Source organism: Monodon monoceros, unplaced genomic scaffold (assembly GCF_005190385.1).
Source record: "Monodon monoceros isolate NGI ecotype Baffin Bay Population unplaced genomic scaffold, NGI_Narwhal_1 Super_Scaffold_6, whole genome shotgun sequence".
Classification (NCBI taxonomy): Eukaryota; Metazoa; Chordata; class Mammalia; order Artiodactyla; family Monodontidae; genus Monodon; species Monodon monoceros.
This window is the reverse complement of record NW_021703783.1, coordinates 5,229,193-5,249,904: the sequence shown is the minus strand read 5'-3', so window position 1 is coordinate 5,249,904 and position 20,712 is coordinate 5,229,193. Positions and strand designations below refer to the sequence as shown.

The window sequence follows — 20,712 nt, the reverse complement described above, 5'->3', positions numbered from 1 at the left end:
TAATCTCACTTATTGTGCTATTCATCATTGTTTGTTTACTCTTTAGTTCTTCTAGGTCCTTGTTAAACATTTCTTGTATTTTCTCCATTCTATTTCCAAGATTTTGGATCGTCTTTACTATCATTACTTTGAATTCTTTTTCAGGTAGCATGCCTATTTCCTCTTCATTTGTTTGGCCTGGTGGGTTTTTACCTTGCTCCTTCACCTGCTGTGTATTTCTCTGTCTTCTCATTTTGCTTAACTTACTGTGTTTGGGGTCTCCTTTTCACAGGCTGCAGGTTTTTAGTTCCTGTTGTTTTTGGTGTCTGCCCCCAGTGAGTAAGGTTGGTTCAGTGGGTTGTGTAGGCTTCCTTGTAGAGGGGACTGGTGCCTGTGTTCTGGTGGATGAGGCTGGATCTTGTCTTTCTGGTGGGCATGACCGCATCCAGTTGTGTGTTTTGGGGTGTCTGTGAACTTATGATTTTAGGCAGCCTCTCTGCTAGTGGGTGGGGCTGTGTTCCTGTCTTGCTAGTTGTTTGGCATGGAGTGTCCAGTACTGGAGCTTGCAGGTCATTGATTGGAGCTCGGTCTTAGCATTGAGACGGAGATCTCTGGGAGAGCTCTCGCCAATTGATATTACAAGGGGCTGGGAGGTCTCTGGTGGAGCAATGTCCTGAACTTGGCTCTCTCACCTCAGAGGCTCAGGCCTGACACCCAGCCAGAGCACCAAGACCCTGTCAGCCACAGAGCTCAGAAGAAAAGGGAGAAAAAAAAATAAAAGAAAGAAAGAAAAAACAAATAAAATAAAGTTTTTAAAATTAAAAATTAAAAAAAATTATTAAAATAAAAAAATATAAAAGTAATTAAAAAAAAAAGAGAGCAACCAAACCAATAAACAAATGTACCAATGATAACAAGTGCTAAAAACTGTACTAAACAAAACAACGGACAGATAGAACCCTAGGACAAATGGTAAAAGCAAACCTATAGAGACAAAATCACACAAAGAAGCATACACATACACACTTACAAAAAGAGAAAAGGGGGAAAAATATATATATATAAAGGAAGAGAGTGACAAAATCAATGGACAAATCTACCAATGATAATAAGCTCTAAATACTAAACTAAGATATACATAGAAATCAGGAACTAGTCACTCGCATTCGGCAAACCCCAAGTCTACAGTTGCTCCCAAAGTCCGCCTCCTCAATTTTGGGATGATTCATTGTCTTCAGGTGTTCTACAGATGCAGGTACATCAAGTTGATTGTGGAGATTTAAACCACTGCTCCTGAGGCTGCTGGGAGAGATTTCCCTTTCTCTTCTTTGTTCGCACAGCTCCTGGGGTTCAGCTTTGGATCTGGACCCGCCTCTGCGTGTAGGTCGCCTGAGGGCGTCTGTTCTTTGCCCAGACAGGACGGGGTTAAAGGAGCCGCTGATTCGGGGGCTCTGGCTCACTCAGGCCGGGGGGAGCGAGGGCTACGGAATGCGGGGCAAGCCTGCGGTGGCAGAGGCCGCCGTGATGTTGCACCAGCCTGAGGCATGCCCTGTGTCCTCCCGGGCGCGTTGTCCCTGGATCACGGGACCCTGGCAGTGGCGGCTGCACAGGCTTCGGGAGGGGAGGTGTGGGTAGTGACCTGTGATTGCACACAGGCTTCTTGGTGGCTGCAGCAGCAGCCTTAGCGTCTCATGCCCGTCTCTGGAGCTCATTTAGGCGGTGCTCTGAATCCCCTCTCCTCGCGCACCCCGAAACAATGGTCTCTTGCCTCTCTGGCAGGTCCAGACTTTTTCCCGGACTCCCTCCTGGCTAGCTGTGGCGCACTAACCCTCGTCAGGCTGTGTTCACACAGCCAACCCCAGTCCTCTCCCTGGGGTCTGACATCCAAAGCCCGAGCCTCAGCTCCCAGCCCCGCCCGCCCCGGCGGGTGAGCAGACAAGCCTCTCGGGCCGGTGAGTGCCGGTCGGCCCCGATCCTCTGTGCGGGAATCTCTCCGCTTTGCCCTCCGCACCCCTGTTGCTGCGCTCTCCTCCGCGGCTCCGAAGCTTCCTCCCTCCGCCACCCGCAGTCTCCGCCCGCGAAGGGGCTTCCTGGTGTGTGGAAACCTTTCCTCCTTCACAGTTCCCTCCCAGAAGTGCAGGTACCGTCCCTATTCTTTTGTCTCTGTTTTTCCTTTTTTCTTTTGCCCTACCCAGGTACGTGGGGAGCTTCTTGCCTTTTGGGAAGTCTGAGGTCTTCTGCCAGTGTTCAGTAGGTGTTCTGTAGGAGTTGTTCCACATGTAGATGTATTTCTGATGTATTTGTGAGGAGGAAGGTGATCTCCACGTCTTACTCCTCTGCCATCTTCAAGGTCCTCCCTTTCATTAGGTTTTGCATTGAGATAGTCATGAAAATGACTGCTGACTCACGAGCACTGGACCCCAAAAAGAGGATGAAACAGGTGAAAATCAACCTTCAGGTCAAAGGAAAATGTCGCCCCCTCTGCCTTTTGTTTCTATTGCTTTTTTAGTTGTAAAAAAAGAAATCTGTTTCAGGGGGTGTTTTCAGCTAGCCTGGCATCAGAGAGCCAGGGAATGACAGAGAGGATCAGGGGTAACTCTTATAGGCTGGGCCAGTTCTGTTTAGCAGGACTGGATGGACAGTTTGTACCAGGCTCAGAGTTCTTTGCAAACTTCTTGCGAGATTATCCGTCCTGTGATGCAGTCGTCAGACAGTCCCCCCAAGGTTAGGTGAAGATACTGCCACACACTCTGTCTCCCTTTTGGAGATTTACTAAGTACGTTATTTTAATGGCTCTGAGAAATCCTGCAATAAAGAAACTGGTTTAATCCCTTTATTTCCAGCTGCATTTGTTCATGTCATTGGCCTGGGTTCTTAGTAGCAGACCTTGGAGTCCACTCTGGCCACTTTAAACAGCAAAGGGATTTGAGAACAGTAAGTGTCCAACAGAATATTCTGTAAGGGTAGAGAGCCAGGCCCTGAGCTACGTAACCAGGAATAGCACTGTCCATGCTGCAGGAGCGCTTGCAGGGAATACCACTGCCTTCATCTCTTGGCTCGTATGGCTCAGGTATTCAAAAATGAGAATTGGATACCACAGAGCTATACCCACAGAAACTGCAGTCTGAGCCTTCCCAGCTATCTTCATCAGCTTGAGTTGCTGTAACACAACAGCATCGACTGGGTAGCTCATTTCTCACAGTTCTGGAAGCCATGAAGTTGAAGATTATGGAGCCAGCCGGTTTGGTCCTGATGAAGACCACCATCTCCCTGTAAGCTCATGTGACCCAGGCTCTGTGTATATGTGGAGAGAGAGCTCTGGTGCTCTCTTCTTCTTTTTTTTTTTTTTTTTAATTTTTATTTTATACTGGACTATAGTTGATCTACAGTATTGTGTTCGTTTCAGGTATACAGCAAAGTGATTCAGTTATACATATACATATATAGTATCTATTATTTTTCAGATTCTTTTCCCATATAGGTTATTACAGAGTATTGAGTAGAGTTCCCTGTACTCTACAGCAGGTCCTTGTTGATTATCTATTTTATATAAAGTAGTGTGTATATGTTAATCCCAGACTCCTAATTTATGCCCCCCTCCACCTTTCCCCTTTGGTAACCATAAGTTTGTTTTCTAAGTCTGTGAGTCTGTTTCTGTTTTGGAAATTAGTTCATTTGCATCATTTTTTTTAGATTCTGCATATAAACGATATCATATGACATTTATCTTTCTTTGCCTGACTTACTTCACTTAGTGTGATAATCTCTAGGTCCATGCATGTTGCTGCAAATGGCATTATTTCATTCTTTTTAATGACTAAGTAATATTCCATTGTATATATGTACCATATCTTCTTTATCCATTCATCTGTTGATGGACATTTAGGTTGCTTCCATGTCTTGGCTACTGTAAATAGTGCGGCTTTGAACATTGGTGGTGCCCTCTTCTTATAAGGGCACCAATACCGTTGTGGAAGCCCCATCCTCATGGCCTCATCTAAACATAATTACCTCTCAAAGGTCCCACCTCCTAATACCATCACATTGGTAGGTAGGACATATGGATTCTGGAGGGGACACAGACATTCAGACCATAACACAAGGCTCTCTGTTTCTTTTTCTTTAACTTATACACAAGATTTGTATACAACTAAATACAGAAAAATATATATGAAATGCTCCTTATCTCCTCAGAGATGAGTTTTTTTAGCTTGGGAGACAAAATAGACTGCATGTGACTGGGTGTTCTCTCTCTGGTGCAAACTTTGTCAGAATTCAGACAAGTAAAGGTCAGGCATTTTGGAGCAGTCAAAGAAAGCTGCGAAAGCAGGGGGCTGCGTCTGTGAGTTGAAAGAAGGCTGTCACTGTCCTATATAACAAGTTGGTCTGCCATTGTTTTGTTTAAAGAAACAGTTTCCCGGACTTCCCTGGTGGCACAATGGTTAAGAATCCGCCTGCCAATGCAGGGGACACAGGTTCGAGCCCTGGTCTGGGAAGATCCCACATGCCGCAGAGCAACTAAGCCCATGTGCCACAACTACTGAGCCTGCACTCTAGAGCCTGCGCACCACAACTATTGAAGCCTGCGCACCTAGAGTCCATGCTCCGCAACAAGAGAAGCCACCACAGTGAGAAGTCTGTGCACCACAATGAAGAGTAGCCCCCACTCGCCGCAACTAGAGAAAACCCAAGTGCAGCAACGAAGACCCAACGCAGACAAAAATAGATAAATAAAAAAAAGAGAATCAGGTTCCCTTGGATGTAGATTTATTTTCTAAACAAACAACAGACTGACTCAGGTTTATCAAAACACTTAGTGACTCAGGTGTTGCTTTAGGAGATGAGATAGTGGTGCCTGACCGGTCTTGGGGCATGCCAGGGTCATGGCAAGGGTGAGAGCCCCAAATCTCTCTCAGTCTGCTTAAGGGTCGCTGAGCCTAGGTTCCTTGGGCTGATTGGAACCACTAGCAGATATACATGATCCACTCCTTTCTTTAGGGAAAGCTACACCAGTCACTGCTCCCATGGGGGGTTGTGACTGTCTGACGGATCCCCAGAGAAAGCTATTCTTTGGTCTTTCTCAGAAACACAATTAGAGAGCTCAAGTTATAATGGAGACAATCGGATTTATCTGGAAAGAAAACCTGTTTTCACGAGAGCCCTACTTCAAGGAATGAGAATCCTGAGCATTCGCTCATAACACTTTGCCATCCCAGTCGTCGGAATGGGTCTCACCATCACTGGCCATCAGTTAGGCTGTTTCTCTGTCCCCACACTGGGGTAACCACGGGAGGCACTTGGGCACGTGATTTTTCTCGGAGGAGCTGGAGGAGAACATGGCTTGGGCATCTCAACCCTCTGAAACAGCACCTCGTTCTCAGCTTTCTGACTGAACGTCACTCCGTGATAGTCATCAAACAAAGCTGGTGAGACACATGGTCACTGTGGTCTAGGAGCTTACCATCTCAGAGAGAACACATTTGTTATGGACAAACATCCAGAAAATATACAGGCCAACAAAAAGATGTGCCAAAGCCACATCTGGCCCTTTGAAGCCGTGAGCCCATCCCCTCCACCACTGCTACAAAGGAAAGTCTCCAATCCCCTCCAAACATCTGGGTGAACACACCTGTCTTTCCAGTACATTGGTTGGAATTGGAGACAGCTTGCCATTTTTTCATTCCCAGGCATCTCTTCTACCACTCGGCCCATCCACTCGGGACCCAGAAGTCTTTTTTTTATTTTTTATTTTTGCGGTACGCGGGCCTCTCACTGTTGTGGCCCCTCCCGTTGCGGAGCACAGGCTCCGGACGCGCAGGCTCAGCGGCCATGGCTCACGGGCCCAGCCGCTCCGCGGCATGTGGGATCTTCCCGGACCGGGGCGCGAACCCGTGTCCCCTGCATCGGCAGGCAACTCTCAACCACTGCGCCACCAGGGAAGCCCCCAGAAGCCTTTTTTAGGGTGTAAGAGAGGCAAGAACTCAGTCATTTGGACAGTATGTTGGATGTTCCCCACCCATCAACTCTGTCAGCTCCATGACAGATGATACCTACACACAGCTGTTTTCCTTGAAGGCTAAATTTCCTTCCTTATGCTTGATGTGTGTTTACTATGCCACACTTTAATTGATGGCATTTGCATGAAATTCATAAAGCTGTGAGCAAGTCACTTCCTATGTCTCACTATCCCCATCTCTTGAGGAAAAGCATATAATAATACATAATATATAACAGGATATAATACCTATTTAGTATATAATAATGTCATAATCTCCAAGGTTTTGTCATTTCAGCTCTAGCATTCTATGAACCTCTCCTCTATCCAGTGAAATTGGTCACTGCCGATTCCAATGCAAGTCACTTCTCTTCCAAAATATTTTTCCTCATTTTAGTTCCTAATCTGTTAGTGAACACATACAACCTGATCATATAGTTGAAGTCAGGAATGTAGAGCAAAAGTTCTTCCACCAAGCCCTATGGTATTTTATCTTCAAAGTTCTCTGCAATTCTACAGGTTGTGACTGAGTTTGTTCACCTGAAATCGCCACGATTATGATTATTGGGTCTTCCACGCCCCACGCAGAGCCCACTCTCAGTAGATTAGACCCATCAATCCAGAGCTCACGTACCTGGCAATATCCTTATGTATGATAGAGAAACATGAAATAAGCAATAAAAAAAGGGAGTCTTTTATAGGCAAAAGAGAAATGACCACTGAGCCTGACAGTGGGGAAGGAATAGTGTAAATTATAAAAACTAGACCCAGTGGTCTTTAACTCTTTCGTGGAGGCAACACATCTCTGTAGGGCAGTGATTGTTCAACAGACCTGGGTTTAAATCCAGGCATTGCAATATAGTCCCTGTGAGACCTTGGGAAAGTTATTCTAGGAAGACACATGGTTATGTAAAAATACAGCCTGCATATATGCTCAGGTCTCTAGAAAAGAGAGGATATGGGTATCCGAGAAAGGAAGAACCATTCCTGGGGGTGCAGGTAGCCAAGGTGTTACTGAGTGTCATTGGCTTTTATGTTTACAAGTGATGCTCTCTGAGTGTTTCGAGTCCAGGGAGTGAGCTGAAAAGACCTTCTCAGGAACCGTGTTTTTCTCTTCTGTTCTGGGACCCATGGCTTGTGGTTCATGGTAGCTCTTCGGTGCCTTCAGAGCCTGCATCCAATTTTTTCCCTCAGGGAGATAAATATTAATCTCCGAGACCAGACTTGATTTTTAAAAACAGAAGCAAGTCTGAGGACTTATGTAGGTAATCATACTGGATAAGAATATCTGGGGTAAAAAAAATATGGTTATACACATAGATTGATCATTTTTCGTGTTTGTTATTTACTTCTGAAAGCAATTTGCTGAGATTCTGCCAAAGAGAATTTTAAAATGTTAAAGACTGTTGAACTGACTTTGCTGGTAAGCCAGGTAGTTGGCTGTAATTTATCTAACTCCCTAAGGGTGCACGGTTCTCCTTAGATTCTCTGTGTGTGCATGTGTGCGCATGTGTGTGTATATTGCTAAAAGCACCACCACTACAAATTCTAGTGTCTTCTTGAGTCGACCAGTCCAGTAGGCTTCTTGCATTAGATTGTTTCCCAATCTTTAGTCATTTGTCAGCCAACTTTTAAATTGTTTTCCATTACCTACCTAGACAGCTATTTGCATATTAATTTCCTCTAAACCAATTCACTTTTTAAGTCCATCACATTTCTGAAAGTGGAAAACTAACACTGTCAGTTACCCTGAATAGCAAATAGTAGAAAGAAATACAATAAAACTGATCCATTATTAATCCATGAAGTTAGCCTAAGATCTGCATTCTCTTTACTGAAAAAGAAGTTGCACAAGTCCCGGGGAGTTGTTAAAGGCATACCAGCAGCAGACTGGGGTTTTCTCCTGGACTGCAATCAGAGGGATGAGCTGAGAGCAGTAAAGGGAACAATTCTTCCAGGTGCTCTAACGAGATGTTAGGCCAAGTCTAGTGACCTTCCAAAAACATCACACGAGCTGCTAGTGGAACGTGTCCTTTGCTTGGGAGACATTGGCTTAGCACAATGTTCTTGCCTTTAACCCCGCAGGTCTCCACGGGGCTGGCACAGATACCAGGCATGTCCATGAATACTGTACACCTGTCCTTTGGGACCAAGATTAGCATCTTCAGCTTCCAGACCTCTCCCTTTGCTACCCCTAAATCCGGCAGGTGCCCCAGACAGGGCCACCATGGAAGGCCAGCACCGTCCAGACAGAAGCATGTCCCACTTTTGCTAGGCCTGCTTCAGAGCCCCTGGAGATGGAAAAATGAAGTGCTTTCAGAGGAAGCAGCAAAACTGGGAGCAGTAACTCTTTACGGGCAATGAGGACATGATACTAGGTGAAGCTGAAGTTGTGTGGTCTGGCCTTGGACTCTCCCCACTCACACAACCCCAGGCTCCTGGGGCCTGACACAATTGCGGCAGATGCTTTCCAGAGGGGAGCCAGGTGGTTTTCAACACAACAGGCCCCAGAATAATGCTCACTGGCAGCTCCTTCTGAGATAACTTCAGACATGGCTGGCTTGCAGGGCAGAATCCGATCTTGTGCTATTTATTATCTGAGTCCACTGGTGGGGATTTTCCTCATCTCCCCACCACCACACACACACACACACCACCTTTCCCATATGTGTTTGTGCAAAATGGACTTTGGATCCAAACGTCATGGTGCCCTCAAACACGCCACAGCACATCCCAAGTCCTCGCTATAATTTTATCTCAAGCTCAGCTCTAGTATTCCATGAAGCAAAATTGGAAATGGCCTCTAATCATTCAGAGAGATGAATGTGTGCGTGTGTGTGTGTGTGTGTGTGTGTGTGTGTGTGTGTAAGGGTAAATGCTCTTTTGCAGGTGCCAGATTCTTTCCTGAGCGACGTCTGAGATGGACAGAGCTGATGAATTAATACTTATGCTGGCAAAATGTCCCCCAGTCCCTATTCTTGCTAGAAGCACCAGATCACACCCCAGAATAGCCACACTATACCCCTGCACACAGCCAGGAAGATTTCATAAACTTTCTTCTTTTTTTGATAAATGTGATAAATATTGTATTTAAAGACATAAAACAGTCTCTCTTTAAAGCCATCACAGGCAAGGGAAGCTCTGTGTTCCCCTCAATACAGTGGAATATGGCTGTGAATCAGAGGTTTAAGGAACAAAGTTGAATCCTGTCCTGTGTCAAGAAGAGGAATACACAGCTCCGAGGCTGATGTGTTTCTCTTCTTCGGCCCATGGCGGGCTTGCTTCTGCCTTCTTTCACGAGGCTCGAGGTCTGTAAAGCCAGGGTCTGTGGAGGACTCCTGGGGCCTGGATCCTGCAGCCAGGAGGCCAAGGTGTGACCGACAATCACCGTGGTCTCAGGGTGAACCTGTGGGGCACATGCAGGGGAAAGGCTCAGAGGCTTCTGGACAGAGTTTCTCAGACTTGTCATTAACAAGGGACAGAGAAAGAGCAGATGAAAAGGAGACAAGGGTAACCTCAAAGGAGTTATTTTAACGAGCAATGCATCATACGGTAGGAATCATAATGTGAAATTTTCCAAACGCCCCATCTGTGTGTTATCCAACGTGCAGGATTTCTCTTAAATCCTGCTCTCGAGGGACTGCCTTTATTAATGTTTTAATGGGCCCTGAGATCTCCAGGAGGGAAACTCCTGGTAAGGAGAGGTTCGTAAGAATTATTTGTGGTTATTTGGACCCACCCACAGCGTATTGCATGGCTGACCGCGGTGTCCTTCCTGAGGCTGTCCTCTGCCCTGGCCTTCATTGCCACAGGGTCTCACAGTTGAGCATCTCTTCCTGTGACTGCTCTTTCCTTGCCCTCTGAAGGCTCCTTCCCCTCCACGCCACCCACAGGAGGTGTTCATTGCTAGAGTTTCCATTGTTCTTTCCGTGATGGTTCTTGGGTCTCTAGCTCCAACCCGGACCTGTTTTCAGAGCTCTAGACCACATATAACTGTTTACTAGACATCCCTACTTAATTGTCTCATGAAACCCTCCATCTCAACAACTTCTCCTCCCCCTCTCCTCTTGTGTCCCCCAGTTTAGCGAACTCTGCCACCACCCACACACACGGCCGAGGACTTTGGGAGGTCATCCTTGGTTCCTCTTCCCTTCCCAACTGCAATTCCCCACCAGCTTCTTAACCCCACCTCCTAAGCGTGTCTCCTTCTGCTTTCCTTCATGGCCATGGCAATCATCCTGGCCTCTGCTACCCTGATCTCTCACTTGAACCCCCACATCCACATGGCTTACAAGGCCATCTTCATGAACTTCTGCTACCTCTCAAGTCATCTTTCATCACTTTCTCTCCTACTTTATGCTCCGAACATTTGGATCTCCTTTTATTCCCTGCACTGACCATTCTCGCACTGACTTTGGCTGTTGCACAAATAATTCCCTCTGCCTAGAACACACAGCTTCCCCTTCCACAGCTCTCTCTCACTTTCCCATGCTGCTTCTATCATCTTTCATCCTTTGGTTGGGTTTTTCCCAGGGAAACCTTGCAGGTTAGGTTGTCCATGATTCCCTAAATCTCTCCCTTTATAATACTCATTATACCATATTGGTGACACTTGTTTAAGTGTCCACTTTCCCAGCTTAATTACTTCATTAAACACATCAGATGTCTTTTATTTCTTATTTAGTTTTTGGGTTTTGCTTTATCATTTTTAAAAATTGAAATATAGTTGATTTACAATATTGTGTTAGTTTCAGGTGTACAGCAAAGTGATTCAGCCATATATATGTATATATTCTTTTTCAGTTTATTTTTCATTATACGTTACTATAAGATATTGAATATAGTTCCCTGTGTTATACAGTAAATCCTTATTGTTTATCTATTTTATGTATAATGGTTTGTATCTGTTAATCCCAAACTCCTAATTTATCCCTCCCCTGTCCCTTTTCCTTTTGGTAGTCATAAGTTTGTTTTCTATGTCTGTGAGTCTGTTTCTGTTTTGTGTAGAGATTCATTAGTATTATTTTTTAGATTCCACATATGTGATACCATATTTGTCTTTCTCTGACTTACATCACTTAGTATGATAATCTCTAGGTCCATCCATGTTGCTGCCAATGGCAATATTTCATTCTTTTTAAACACATCAGATGTCTTATTGGTCACATTTATTTTTTTCCTTGAGACCATCCTCTAGGAACCCTCCATTATCCTGTTTAGACCAGAAGTGTTTGTTCACTAAACCTTCCATACAGCTATCAATCCCTGTTAGGTCCAACACTTTTTTTTCTGGTGGATTCTTTGCCAGATTCCATACTGTTTTCTCTATTGCTTTATATCCTTGGTTGGTGAAATTCATCCTCCAGGAACTTCATGAGAATGGAGGCATAGAAATATATCTTTTTTGAAAACTTGCATGTTTGAAAATGTCTTTATTCTGCCTTTGCACTCGTTGTATACTTCGGCTAGGTATAAAATCCTATGCTAAAAATCATTTGCCTTCTCATTGTTAATACATTTCCCTGGAGTTTTCTATTGTAAAGGGCTGATGTTGAGAATTCTAATATCCTTTTGCTTATAATTTTTAGAGAATCTATCTTTGTCCTTCTGGACCTGGAAGCTGTTAGCATCCTTTTCCTTCTTCTTAGCGTTCTGAAACCTCAAGGTGATATGCTTTGGTGGAGATCCTTTTCTTTCTTTATTTTGGTGAGTAGGTCCTTACAATCAGAGAGTGCATGTCCTGGGACTTCCCTGGCGGTCCAGGGGTTAAGACTATGCACTTCCAATGCAGGGGGTGTGGGTTCGATCTGTAGTTGGGGAACTAAGATCCCGCATGCCATGTGGTGTGGCCAAAAAATTTTAAGAAAGTGCATGTCCTTCACCTCTGGGACATTTTCTTATATTTCTCTTGTAGCTTCTTCCCCACCATTTTCTCTGTCTTCTCTCTCTGTGTAAATGTTGAAGTTCATAGACTGATTAATTTCCTTCTCTTTTCTTTCCTCTTGCCCATATATTTGTCTTTAGTTCTATTTTCTTTTTTCCCTAAGAGGTTATTGATTTTTAACTTCCTATCATTTTATTGGATTTATGTCAGATCCAGAGTTTCCCTGGTTCATTTTCTTCTCTGAATAAACTTTTTGCTCCTGTTGGTGTTGGGAAGTGGTGGTCACTTGGGCAATATGGGTGGACAGAGAGATTAGGGTCTGCTGTTCCTTTAATAGTGCCTTGACTAATCCCTACCTCCTGCCTTTGCTGATACCTGGTGCCTGCAATTCCTGAGCCTTTCTGAGATTTTTCAGCATGAGTTGACTTGCTTTTCCCTTCCGTCTTCCACTGTAGGTACTTGGTATTCAGCCATCACAGCTTTGCTAACTCCTTCATTCACTGTTCATCTTCCAAGATGGTCATTAATATCTCTCATACTCTACTGTAGTCATGACTATTTTCTTTAACCTTGTGGTTTCATACATTTTAAAATTCATTCACCATCATTTTGGTAGCATTTCAGAAGTGGACAGGGATATGTGCATGTGTTCAATTTTCCATGTCTACTTAAAACCATTTACTATTCTTTTTTTTTTTTTTTTTTTTGCGGTACGTGGGCCTCTCACTGCTGTGGCCTCTCCTGTTGCGGAGCACAGGCTCCGGACGTGCAGGCTCAGCAGCCATGGCTCACGGGCCCAGCCGCTCTGCGGCATGTGGGATCCTCCCGGACTGGGGCACGAACCCGTGTCCCCTGCATTGGCAGGCAGACTCTCAACCACTGCGCCACCAGGGAAGCCCCATTTACTATTCTTTACTGAAGTTGTGGCCGAGTTTTCTGATTCCTGGTACTTGGCGGAAAAGTCTTAATTTGAGTTCTGGTTGTAGACCTTCCCTTCCTCCTTCCCTCTCTCCCTCCCTTCTTTTCCTTCCTTCTTTTCTTGTCTCTCTCTTCTTTATGTTTTTTCTTCATCCTGTCCTTCTGTCCTGACTCACAGACAGGGTCTCAGCCACTTCATACTATTTGGCTTCAGAATCTTCAGGCTCCATCTAGGCTTTTCTTAATTTCTTGTGATCACAGAATTGTTGCTTGCTATCTTATTATGAAATATTTTATTTTACTGTTGATTCTATGGATCTCAACTCATTCTTTAGATCCTCCTGTGATGATGAGAATGACAGTGATAAGGACGATATATTTATGGAGCTCTTGACACGTACCAAGCCCTAAATTAAGCATGTTACATAGATTATCTCCTTTAACTGACCCAATGGGCTAGTTAATATTTATTTTCTCATCTTATAGATAAGAAAACTAAAGCTTATGGAGTTTTTATAACCTGCCCAAGAAAATATAACTGGTGAGTTGTAAAACTAGGTTTTTAAAGAACGACTTCCTGACATCCAAGATCAGACTTTTACCCATACTGCAATACTATAGGCTTCTTGATGGCAAGTGCTATTAGACAAGGCACCGATCAAAACATTATTTTGAGCCATGGGATTCCCACTACTTGCCTGAACACTTTCTAACAATAGAATGAGATGCCTAATGATTTCGTGACTGCTCCTCTGGAAAGAGCTACACAGGGGTTGGATGGCCTTGTGTGAGGGTGTGTAGGGGGGGAGGATTCCTGCATTCGGATGGAGCATGGACTTTACAATCCCTTTAGTTTGTTTTTTTACACTAATGATAGTTAACATTTATTGAGCAGTTACCTTGTTCCAAACATGGTTGCTATTAAATTGCCTTTATATACCTTATCTCATTGAATTGATTCTAGGACCTATCTTTTAGCATCATCTTCATTTAGTAAGGAGGAAACTGAGGCTAAAGAGATTATCTGACTTGCACAGGGTCACACACCAGGGAGTGAAGAGCTGAGATTTCAACTTATAATTATCAGAAACTATAAGCTAAAGACCAGAACAATCAGAGATTTCCCCTGAATGAGTAATAGCCACAGCAAGTTCGAACAGAGGGGCAGCTGGAGACTCACATGGGAAGTAAAGGTGATCTTCTGCTTCCCATCCGCTCGGTTCCCCTTCTCTTTTTGGTTCTTGCTCTCATGAATTCCGTGTGTCAATCCCAAGTCTCCTTCATGGAGACCTTGACCATGAATTGTGGAGGAAAAGAAACCTGGGCCAGAGCCAGAAGACCTGGGTCCTTATGCCAGGCTTTGGACTGCAAGCAACCCCTAGCCACTCTGAGTCTCAGCCCTCCCAGCTGTAAAATGGTTAATAACAACCTTAAATTATAGGCACAATCCCTTTAAACATTTCAGGTTTATGCTTCTGACTGTTCTGCTGTGGTTTTCCTTCCACAGTCTCCTAGAAACTTCCTCTTAGACCAATCAGCAGAACTGGGACCTCGCTCCTTATCCTCATTTCATTCTCTGTGTATTGTGTATCAGTGGGAGGGATGAAAAGATTGTACCTTCAGGCATTTAATTAATCTTAGCATTTAATATTAAAAATAATAATAGCTAGCATCTGTTGAATGCTTACTATGTCCAGATATTGTGCTAAGGATGGTATAAACACCGTTTCACTTCATCCTCATACCAATCCCAAGAGGCTGGGCCATTATTATCTTGTTCTCATTCTAGACCAAAAATGTCCTGAATGTGGTTGACTTAGTCTACTCAGGCTGCCATAACTAATACCATAGACTGGGGGGCTTAAACAACAGAAATGTGTTTTCTCACAGTTCTGGAGGCTGGAAAATCCAAGGTAAGGACTGGCAGGGTTTGGTTTCTAGTGGGGGCCTTCTTCCTGGCTTTCAGATGACTGTGACCTCACACGGTGGAGAGAGATTGCTTTCTCTTCCTTTTCTTACAAGGCGAACAATCCTTTGGGTTAGGACCCACCTTTATCACCCCATTTAACCATAAGTACTTCCTAAAAGCCCTGTCTTCACATATGGTCACACTGGGGCTCTGAGTTTCAACATATGAATTTGGGGGGATACGATTCACCCCATAGCAATGGTGGACAACGTTTAGCTTGGCTTTAATGGACATATGCTATTCATGTTATTAACACATGAAAATGTTTGAGGTGGGAAGATGGCATCTTTCTGCTACTTTCTAAACACCCTCCCTTCCCCATGAAGAGGGTGGACAGATCACCCGTTAGAAAATAGGACTGTCTCAATGTTTGACAGGAAGGGCCAACACTCCTGTTGCTTATCAAACAGCAGGAAGAATTAAAAGTTTCTTCGGGTTTGAAGAAACTTGGTCCTTTGTGGGATGACCCTTTTATTATCCCGACAAAGGACCTCCTGGGATTGTCTTTAAGAGAAAAGTAGTCTCCTTAGTGTTCCTCTCTCTGTCCTTAGATGAGAGATGGCTCCAGTATCAAAACTTAGTTGTTTTTCTCCTTTCTGTCTGCAGAACTAACCCTCTCCTCCAGAGGCTTTTGGTGACGGATCCCTTTCTTTTCCAGGAAGCTAAAGAAACTATTTCGGAAGCTGAGAGGTGAGACAGAGCCTGGAGAAGCTGACTCCGCCTGTTCAAAGCATCCAGAGCAGTGGGATCTAGACTACAGCCTGGAACCATACACTGGACTGACGCCAGAGTACATGGAAATGAGTAAGATCCCATGGGCTTTCCTTCCACTGGGGGTGCGTTCAGATAAGGGGGTCAGGGGGAGGGTTAGGAAAATAACTGAGGCAGCCTCTGCTCGTTCCCGGGCTTCATGGTGACACAGTGTCGCCTTCAGTGCCACGTGGAAGTTGAGGAGGGTGTGGGCAGAAGGAGCCCTGGTCTGCGAACCGGCAGCATCTCATCACCAACTTGATACTCAAATGGTCCCCTCTTCTTTGGGGGCCCCCTGTCTTCATCTGTCAAGTGACAGGTGTTGTCTCTCGGGTTCCTTCCCGTGGTTTCTACCATGAGAGGCAAATTGGGAAGTCTGATATTTAAGAATGCAATTTCCACTAAGAAAGAGGAAAGTGGTCCTCTGACACTTGGGACAAGGATACATAAATCTTGACGAGGAGAATATAGGAGAGTCCCTCACTCTGATAAGGCGGGGCTGGGGAAAACGTCATCTTTCCTCTAAAAATGGTGGGGATGTTTTGGGTAGGGGGTGAGAGGAAGATTTCTAGTTATAGTCTCTGATTGTTCTTGGATGAGGCCTAAGAGTAGGAGCGCGTGCAGCGCAGGCCGACAGAACACAGTCATTTCAGACGGGGTTCGGAAGCTGCGTGTTCTCCATCGTGAGCAGTGCCCCAGCTTGGACCAGCTGCCTTCAAACACTTGGCTGCTTATTAATAATCCTGAGCTTTCACTGGGCTGAATATTTGAGTAGCCTGTTTCCAAGACTTGGAACTAATGAATTAAAAACATAGGACCGAGAGGGCAGACATATCACGTAAACATTGACTCAATCTAGAGTGAATGGAGAAACATGAGTCAGATCCAACGAAAGAATCACTCAGGACTTCGTATCATTGGACCCTCATTGTGTTTGCATAATGACTCCTGCCTTCTTTGGTTAATTCCTTTTAACAGGGGCTACTAATGCCTCTGTGTACCAGGTACCTCACTTGTTATTTCTAATGGATACTTATCCTCTGTCTTCATAAGAGAGAGAGAGAGAGAGAGCGAGAGAGAGAGAGAGAGAGTGTGTGTGTGTGTGTGTGTGTGTGTGTGTGTGTGTGTTAAGGGTAGAGGGATGGACAAGGTCTAGATGAGACGGCCAACAAAGTTCTGTTGTACTTCTGGGGTCTCTAAAATTCCAGGCAAAGCCTGAGCTTTGTCATCTGAATAAATGCCCCAGAGAAGAAACAATCATTATGTCTGCCACAGGAACAATAGACAAAGAAAATATCAAGACACAGTTTGTGTAAACATACAGCTCTCTGATGCTTTTTGCCTCTCGCTAAGGGCTACCTCTCATCCCTCTCCAACACTGAGCCCTATATTTACGCAGAGATGACCGCTCAGATTTCAGATGTCATTCTGCGTCTGCCATCCTCTCAGAAAGAGATCGATGCCAGATTGAGACTTCCATTCGGGAAGGGGCTTACGCTAGAACCCCCATAGCTCTGTCTTTCAAAGTCCACCCTCCATCTCCAGCCCCTCCCCCCAACCACACAGTTATTTGTGTAGGTGTTAATGCCTGTCTGCCTGTCTGTACAGAGAGCTGGCTATTTCAAAGCTCCCTGTCTTGAGTGATTAAGAGCAGAGACCCTTGAGCCATACTCCCTGGGTTCAAATCCTGGCTCTATCACCAACTAGCTTGATAGCTTTGGGTAAATGGCTAACGCTAACCCTAGTCCTAAACCTAACTTCATGGAATTGTTGTATCAATGTATAATGAATTAATGTCTGTGAAGTGCGTAGAAGAGTGTGTAGCACAAACAAAAGCTGTGTCAAGTGTTGCTGTTTCTCCTAATGGTCTTGAGGCCCCAGGAAGGCAGGGTATAGGAAAACATGCTGTACTTTGTCAGCCACTGTCACTAAACAGACACGCACTATGTCATGTTCAGACTCGGGCACTTACCAAGTAATGAGAAGACAGAGAAAACAAGAACTAGAAGACTTGGTGATTTTTGGAAGAAGTTCACCCCAAGATTGTAGAGAGTGAAATTCATTCCATAGATTAAACAAACAAGCAAACTACTTACAGGTTAAGAGGGAACAAAACAACCATAAAACAAAAAGGTTGAAAACAGAAGGAAGCATGTCTCCCAGAACTTTCCTTATTCAAGCCCAACTTTTGGTAGCATTTTGGTGCCATATCTTAGGCCCCTTTTGTTACTTTTAAATAACACATATTTTATTTTATTTTTAAATAAAAATATTCCTATTTATTTTAACATCTTTATTGGAGTATAATTGCTTTACAAGGGTGTGCTAGTTTCTGCTTTATAACAAAGTGAATCAGCTATACATATACATATACCCCCATATCTCCTCCCTCTTGCGTCTCCCTCCCACCCTCCCTATCCCACCCCTCTAGGTGGTCACAAAGCACCGAGCTGATCTCCCTGTGCTATGCGGCTGCTTCCCACTAGCTATCTATTTTACATTTGGTAGCGTATATATGTCCATGCCACTCTCTCACTTTGTCCCAGCTTACCCTTCCTCCCCCTCTCCATGTCCTTAAGTCCATTCTCTAGTAGGTCTGCGTCTTTATTCCCATCCTGCCCCTAGGTTCTTCATGACCTTTTTTTTTTTTTTTTTTAAGATTCCATATATATGTGTTAGCATATGGTATTTGTTTTTCTCTTTCTGACTTACTTCACTCTGTATGACAGTCTCTAGGTCCATCCACCTCACTACAAATAACTCAGTTTCGTTTCTTTTTATGGCTGAGTAATATTCCATTGTATATATGTCCCACATCTTCTTTATCCATTCATCTGTCGATGGACGCTTAGGTTGCTTCCATGTCCTATTGTAAATAGAGCTGCAATGAACATTGTGGTACTGACTCTTTTTGAATTATGGTTTTCTTAGGGTATATGCCCAGTAGTGGGATTGCTGGGTCATATGGTAGTTTTGTTTTTAGTTTTTGAAGGAACCTCCATAGTGTTCTCCATAGTGGCTGTATCAATTTACATTCCCACTAACAGTGCAGGAGGGTTCCCTTTTCTCCACACCCTCTCCAGCATTTACTGTTTGTAGATTTTTTTGATGATGGCCATTCTGACCGGTGTGAGATGATACCTCATTGTGGTTTTGATTTGCATTTCTCTAATGATTAGTGATGTTGAGCATCCTTTCACGTGTTTGTTGGCCATCTGCATGTCTTCTTTGGAGAAATGTCTATTTAGGTCTTCTGCCCATTTTTGGATTGGGTTGTTTGTTTTTCTGGTATTGAGCTGCATGAGTTGCTTGTAAATTTTGGAGATTAATCCTTTGTCAGTTGCTTCATTTGCAAATATTTTCTCCCATTCTGAGGGTCGTCTTTACTTCTTGTTTATGGTTTCGTTTGCTGTGCAAAAGCTTTTAAGTTTCATTAGGTCCCGTTTGTTTATTTTTGTTTTTATTTCCATTTCTCTAGGAGGTGGGTCAAAAAGGATCTTGCTGTGATTTATGTCATAGAGTCTACTGCCTATGTTTTCCTCTAAGAGTAACACATATGTTAAACATTTAAATATTTTAAATATTTATGAGTTAAAAAATAAAGTTGTGATCATATGCACACATTTCTCTTTTTTCAGTTAGCCTTATATGAATAAATATTTCCAAATTGTCATATAATATTTAAAACAAACAGCTGCATAATAAATCAACCCTCTAATAAATGGATCATAGTTTATTTACCTATCTTCCAAGGAAGTGAATTGGAGGCTCAGTTTCCAATTTTTCCCCTATTTTCACAAATCCAGTATATATTATTTTCATGCATGTAATCTTTTCCACATTTGTAATTACTTCCTCAAGATATACTCCCGCAGATGTGATGGCTAGATCTAAAGGATGGCCATTGTATGGTTCTTGATTTGTTTTACCAAATTGCTTTCTGAAAGGACTAGACCAATTCCCTTCGCCATAGACCATGTACGAAATACTCTTCCAATGGGTACCAGTTATTTATTACCCTGAAGTCAAGTGGTAATGAAAGAATGGTCAGTGTGCATTCAGCTTGAGATTCCCAGCCCCCATGCCCACCTCATTCTACCTGTTGACGTGAATATTCCAGACTCATCCTTTAAGACTTAGCTTTTCACAGTGCTTCCTCTGTGAAGTCTTCCTAGCCCCATTCCTGCTGAGAGGAATCATTAACTGTTTGCTTTTCTGTCCCAGTGTTGCATTTGGTGCACACACTGATGGTGTATCTTACAGAATTATGGTAATAGCCGTTCTTTTGCAGACCCATCTAAAGAGCAGTGAGTGAGGCCCATGACTTTTCATGTTCCCCAGAACCCAGCACATTCCCTGGCACGTGACAGGCACTCAACATGTCTGATAAACAAAGACGAGTGAGGGAATGAATGCCTTTATTTATTAATGAGGGCAGGTTTCGTAACAGAGGTAAGTTTTTAATAATTTTAAGTGGAAAATGAAGGATCGTTTTCAAAGCAGGGCTTGGTTGATGGTGGATCAAGGATGTTCTAAAGAGGTTTCCAGGGCTTCCCTGGTGGCGCAGTGGTTGAGAGTCCGCCTGCCGATGCAGGGGACACGGGTTTGTGCCCCGGTCTGGGAAGATCCCACATGCCGCGGAATGGCTGGGCCCGTGAGCCATGGCCGCTGAGCCTGCGCGTCCGGAGCCTGTGCTCTGCAACGGGAGAGGCCACAACAGTGAGAGGCCCACGTATCACAAAAAAAAAAAAAAAAAAAAAAAAGAGGTTTCCAGCTCCAGGTAGGAGATTGGTCTTGATCCACAAGGTCCCTTCTGATTCTGAGGGTCCACTTATTAATAATCTGAGTAAGGGAGAGCATTCCAAGGCAGAGGACTGGCAAGTCCAAAGAGTCTCATGGCCGTGAGTAGCTGTTGACAAAGCAAATGATGGTTTTGGGGTAGGGAGGGAACAGAGAAAGACCAGGGATTATTGGAGAACTCTAAGGAAGATCTGACAAGTTTGCATTTTGCATCAGGCCATAGGGAGCAGGTGTAAAATCGTGGTCAGTGCTGTGACTATGTATGAACTCTGTTTCTCTTGAGGAAAATGGGCAGCTAGTGCAGGGGGGGAATGGAGAGGGAATGAGGAAGCACAGGTGGACACATTCATTTGTTCATTCATTCTTTCATTCATGAAATATTTATAAGGCACCCAGAGGGAGGAACAAGTTTAGAGG

The 20,712-nt window shown here is 44.1% G+C and overlaps 1 protein-coding gene across 1 annotated transcript in view; it reads left to right on the top strand.

Annotated features, from left to right (window-relative positions):
• ANO2 (anoctamin 2) overlaps positions 1-20,712 on the top strand; it is a 313,668-nt gene that overhangs the window by 259,165 nt on the left and 33,791 nt on the right. Inside the window, exon 20 of the mRNA XM_029205263.1 lies at positions 15,404-15,549. Coding sequence (XP_029061096.1) covers positions 15,404-15,549 — 146 coding nt within the window. The remainder of the gene's footprint in view (positions 1-15,403; positions 15,550-20,712) is intronic.